Source organism: Lactuca sativa, chromosome 4 (assembly GCF_002870075.4).
Source record: "Lactuca sativa cultivar Salinas chromosome 4, Lsat_Salinas_v11, whole genome shotgun sequence".
NCBI classification, from domain to species: Eukaryota; Viridiplantae; Streptophyta; class Magnoliopsida; order Asterales; family Asteraceae; genus Lactuca; species Lactuca sativa.
Window position 1 is genome coordinate 19,402,707 of NC_056626.2, and position 5,839 is coordinate 19,408,545.

Below are 5,839 nucleotides of genomic sequence, written 5' to 3' on the forward strand. Positions count from 1 at the left end.
AAACCAAATATGTACTTGTGTTGATGTCATTTCTCCTTTGTGAAGAAGCTTACACGGGAGAGAGTCATGAGAGTTTCGTGAAAGGTTTGTGAAAGTTGGGTCATTTCCAAGAGCTCACGTCCTCTAATTGAATCATAGATAATGAAATCATCAACGATTTGACATTTCTGAACTCGGACTATAACTCACTGAGGTCACATTAATGGAGACCTTACCATTTTGGTTAGTTTCCTAAATAGCCGTATATCATATAAATAACTAAATAAGCAATTATTTAAACCCATGGTTAAGCTCTCTTTACCTTCTACAAGCACAAAAATGGTCACCGTCGCACAAGGACTATTTCGAAAGCAAGATTTGATCTGTAAAGGGATATTAGGATCCTCTGACTATCGTTATCAAATTTTACCCCAGTTCGGTCCCACCTTTTTATTCTTTATTTTATAGTCAAATCTTTAGTTTTCTAAACCCTAAAAAAATGTGCAGTTAACTTGAAATCGAGCATTGAATATCGAAAAGAGCCTCATAAAGCATTACAACTTTATGCATTCATCTCAAGAAATGGACAAAACATAACGACACACAAGTTAGTCCTATATGATCTTGTGCTTTTGGTTGTATATGGTCACCATGATTTGTTTCTTTTTATGTTTAAGATGTTATTGTTTTCACTTAAAAAGGTTCACGTTGTGATTGTGATGTTACAATGGATACCTCACAAACATGATTTTACAAGCAAATTTTAAGACTAGTTCATTTTGATAAGATCTTTCGATTTAAATTGTATCTTACAAAACATAAAACAATTATTAACATGCGATTCACAAAACTAACCAAAATTAGAGGATATTCATGGAGACGCTCCCATTCATAAACCTTTTATGCATAGATTTGGAAAACATATTTCTTAAAATAAAAGTTGATTTAAGAATATAATTTGAAATACTAATTAATCACTCGGCATAATTTAATAGGATAATAAACAAAAAAACACAAGGTACAAGTACCAATGCACATTTTGCACTTCATAACATGTACTCATCTACGTGTAATTAATTAGAGACGTTGTGCATTGTGGATTGATTATAGGAAACAGAAAAAAAAATGAACTTTTTGTAGCCATTTTCGTTTTCGTGACACTAAAATAATATTTAAGTGGAGATAAAATTGTTGGGTTTTGGGTGACTAAAACAAGAACTCAGAATCTGATAATTCGAGTACTTTGTGAATCCCAATTGGATTCACACCTGGTCGGAATGCATTTCCTTCGATATATCTGCAAAAATATGCAAAACATTAAATTAAAAAAAAAAAAATACATTTCTTAAAATATGCAAAATCAAGAATGTATGTATGTAAGGTAAGGCTCACAGTTCTTTGAGATAAGGGTGCTTGTAGAAAGCATCTGGAATCCTCCCACTCAATTGGTTGTGATCCAGGTACCTAACAACCAAACACTCCCCCACTTAGATGTGAAACAGAGACAACATTTTATTTTATATTCCTACTAATATAATACATATTATTTAGTAATAATAATAATAATAATGCTTACAAGTAAGTTAGCTTGGGAATATGAGCAAGTCCAGCTGGCACAATCCCCGACATCTTGTTGTAAGATAAATACCTAAAATCATTGCAATTATCATAAGATTTCAAGAATTTCACTACAATGTTATAATTTTAAAAGTTCTAATTGGATGAAAATACTACTTACAAAATTTCCAGATTAGTCAAGTTGGCAAGCTGTGCTGGAATTCCTCCGGTCAGATAGTTATTATTAAGATAACTGCAAAATTCCAAAAAATAATATTTAAATGATATATATATATATATATATATATATATATATATATATATATATATATATATATATATATATATATATATATATATAAAGTCTTTATTTATAACATACAGATTGCGGAGAACCGGAAAACATCCTTCTATGCGTATCAGCTCCCTTATAGTTCCAACCAAGTGATTGTTACCAACATCTCTACAAAAAGTAAATTACATTTTACACCATGATTTAATTTAATTAATTAAAAGAGTTCATTTATGATTTTGATTAATATAAGGGGGTTGAAGTGTACAGGTGGCGAAGATTTCTTAATGTGCCCAATTCTGCTGGGATTCGACCAATGAAGCGATTTTCATGAAGATGAAGATATTGTAAATCCGGAAGATTAGCAAGCTCCCTTGGGATTTCACCTTTAAAGCTATTGAAACTCAAGTACCTGAATGAGTGTAATTAATTACTAATTTGATTAGTGGTGTTTTATTTTTATATATTAATAATGAATAGTGTGAATGAATACTCACAGATGTGTTAGTTTCTTTAGTTCACCTATTTCAGGAGGAATCACATCCTGCAACTTGTTCCACCTCAAATTACTAGAATAAGATTGACACACATCAGCAAAAATGTTGAAAATAATATTATGATTTATGAATCAAGTAAAGGATCATAATTCATACAGTACTTTAAGACGCTTCAAACGCCCAATTTGAGGTGGAATTGGACCAGTCAACTTATTGTTGTGGAGATCCCTGTAGAAAAGTCAAAACAAAAGTCAACACCCATGACTACATGATAGTAGTAGAAAAGAGAGTCTTACAGTCTTGTAAGATCCAAAAGATTGGTTACAGCAGTAGGGAAAGGTCCAATGATTGACACTGCGTATACTTCCCTGAAATTAAACAGTTGAATACAATGTCAGACAATTTCTGATGAGTTGCATTGATTTGTAAGTGTTTTAGTAACTAATATAAAGACATAGTGAAGTTATACTTACAGTTCAGTAACTACTCTATAATCACCTTGTGTGGAGCAGGTGACTCCAGACCAGGCTGGTAAATCACCATCTCCACATGGATCATCTCCAACCCATGCATACACCACCCTCCATCCAAGAGATGCTTTAATTTCATTGAGGGCTTTCACTACATTAAACAAGATATCACTATTAATTCACTCCAAGCAGATCAATCCTATACTTCTGTTTCCATACTTTTCTCAAATCCAAATCAATTATATGAGTAGTACCAAAATACATCAAAAAATGGGGAAAGATTCACGGATTTGATCAAAACTCCTTGAGCCAAGGCAAAACAAAAAGCACATACATGATCTCCCTTGAGGATTGTCACAAGAAGAGTGTAGATTATCATCATCTAGTCTTTGAATTTATGTTTTCAACTTCATTTCCATGGCTAGTTTAGTGATATTAGAATAGCAGACAAACAAATTGAACTATGATTCCTACTCAGATTACATGCTAGTAAACGCGCATATATAAACATGAACTTATTCTGGCAGCTGCTCAACCGCATAAAATTTTACCAGGCACTAAACTAAGACATATAACTATTTCAGGTTTAACAAAATATCAAACAGATTCACATTAAGTAAATGTTGAGTCGATGACAATAAGATGAAGCTACCCCCAATTTCAACTCTAAATCGTGGGATCTAAGATCAATTGAAGTAGTTAGAGTAAATATCCCTCTGAATTACAAGATAAACAACTGTATATGTATATCGCATCTTCGTACACTAGGATACATAGAATACATAACATAATCACGCATTCATAATGAAAATTCTGAATATAAGCGAGGCATTACCGTCTCTTTTTAGCGTTTTGCAGTCAACAGCGACATTGAAAAGGAAAGAAAGCAAGATAATCAAAGAAGCTGCTGCATGTACACGAAAGCACACCATTTTCACTCGAATCAATTGCGATCCCCTTTTGTTTTCAGAGTTTCAAACTCTCATTAGTTTGTAATATGTGTATACATAAGATTGAGAAGCGGATCGAGAACAGATTAAATCAGAGTAGGATCTCAGTGGAGATGCAGAGGGAGTGATAGAGATTTTCAGCAGAAAGACGACGCGGAGGTTGGGCCTGCTATCGTCGGTGGATCTCGAACTCCGTATTGTCTTTGTTTGTTTTTATTTTTTCATTTGATGCCCTTCCTTTATAACTAAATCACAACGACACTCCTCATACTTTTCTTATTACAGTGAATTCTTTCAAAATTTCAAATAAATACTTTTTTTGAGTAAATTACACGAATGGTCCCTATGGTTTGGGGTAATTTACGTTTTTGGCCCCTAACTTATTTTTTTAACTCGGAAGGTCCCTACTGTTTGTTTTTGTTACGCACTTGGTCCCTACTGTTTGTTTTTGTTACACGATTGACCCTGTCTTACCCAAAACGACTATTATTTAAATAGGAATAAATGATGGGGTAGGTAAGGTAAGGTGAGAGGGATGGGATTGGGGGTGTGTTTATTTAAATAAATTAAAAAATCAAGGACAAAATAGTTTTTTATGTATGACAGAGACCAAACGCATAACAAAAACAAATAATAAAGACATTCCGAGTTAAACAAATAAATTAGGGACCAAATGCACAAATTATCCTAAACCATAAGGACCATTCGTGCAATTTACTCTAATTTTTTTTATTAAAAGCTCAAAATATAAGGAAAAATAAAATAATTTATTAGTTAGCCCCTTAGTTTATCCATGACAATTAATTGACAAACACAACTAAATGAATAACTTTCACCCATTATATAAAGTTATCATTTAAACAAAACTTTAATATATACGATTGAATTCTTTCAAAATATTAAAGAAACTACTTTTATTATAAACCTATTAAATAAAAAAAAATATATTTATATAGTGTTCCATGAAAATTGTGGTTAAATACTTTCAAATTTGAACTATGCAAACTAAATTCTTTTAATAAATTTAGATGTTTGGTAAAAAGAAATAATGATTAATTCAATTATATATATATATATATATATATATATATATATATATATATATATATATATATATATATATATATATATATATATATATATATATATATATATATATATATATATATATATATATATAACCACAACCAGTCATTTAACCACTAGTTTTATTTTTAATCGTTGGATCATACCTAAAAGTAAACATCAGTCGTTATAATTCGATATCTTTTTAACCTTGAAATACCTTCTTGCAAATTTAAAGAAAGTGCTCCTTCCACGATCTCTATATTCATCTCCTCCATCCATGATCTTCGCCTCCTCGCCTTCAACCTCGTACGATCTTTCTTCATATCTCCATTTGGGTTCATCGATTCCTTTAAATTTCTCATCTAATTCGTTTACTTTTTTTAAATTTCTACTTATTTTTTCGTTAATTCATCGATTTTTTTCATTATACATAATGAGGATTTTGGTTTTTTATCGTGCAAAAGGTCTATTTCTCACATCATTCTGCTAAGTTTATGTATAAACTAGGCGTAACCTCGCACGTTGCGAAAAAATGCATTTAAGTGGTTAAAATAATCATGGAAAAAATAGATATATGTTGAAATTTACGTTTTTAGTCATGTTTTGGATATTAATCGAAATATCAAATAACATAAAAATTCATCAATTTATATTTTGATACTATCTAATATAGTTTATACCTTATAAACTTTACTTCTACTTTTATAATATCTAATATATATTATAAGTTTTTGTATAACATCAATATAATCTACTTTTCTTATGCCTGATAATTTTGGATAAAATACGAAATAAGTTGTTTTTAATGAGTTATTAATAACCAATATTAAACTAATAAACTTTGTATTACACTATTTATATTATACCAAAACATTAAAGTTTCATATATGACATTTCAAATATTAAACATTGAAATTAAGAATGAAGTCATATAAAATATATCATTATACATAAATGTCATCAAGAGTTTTAAAATAAGTCGATTAGTAAATATGATATCTAATTTTAATTATATATTTTACAAGG

General features: G+C 30.2%; 1 protein-coding gene across 1 annotated transcript; it reads right to left on the reverse strand.

Annotated features, from left to right (window-relative positions):
- Window positions 1-943: 943 nt before the first annotated feature.
- LOC111880300 (probable leucine-rich repeat receptor-like protein kinase At1g35710) lies at window positions 944-3,961 on the reverse strand. Its single transcript, XM_023876717.2, has 11 exons — window positions 3,631-3,961; window positions 2,799-2,946; window positions 2,622-2,693; window positions 2,482-2,553; window positions 2,326-2,397; window positions 2,097-2,240; window positions 1,919-1,999; window positions 1,718-1,789; window positions 1,556-1,627; window positions 1,372-1,443; window positions 944-1,276 (listed from the first exon to the last, which is right to left on the reverse strand). The coding sequence occupies exons 1-11, from the start codon at window positions 3,725-3,727 to the stop codon at window positions 1,186-1,188; spliced, it is 993 nt and encodes a 330-aa protein (XP_023732485.1). The 5' UTR covers window positions 3,728-3,961; the 3' UTR covers window positions 944-1,185.
- Between the last annotated feature and the right edge of the window lie 1,878 nt (window positions 3,962-5,839).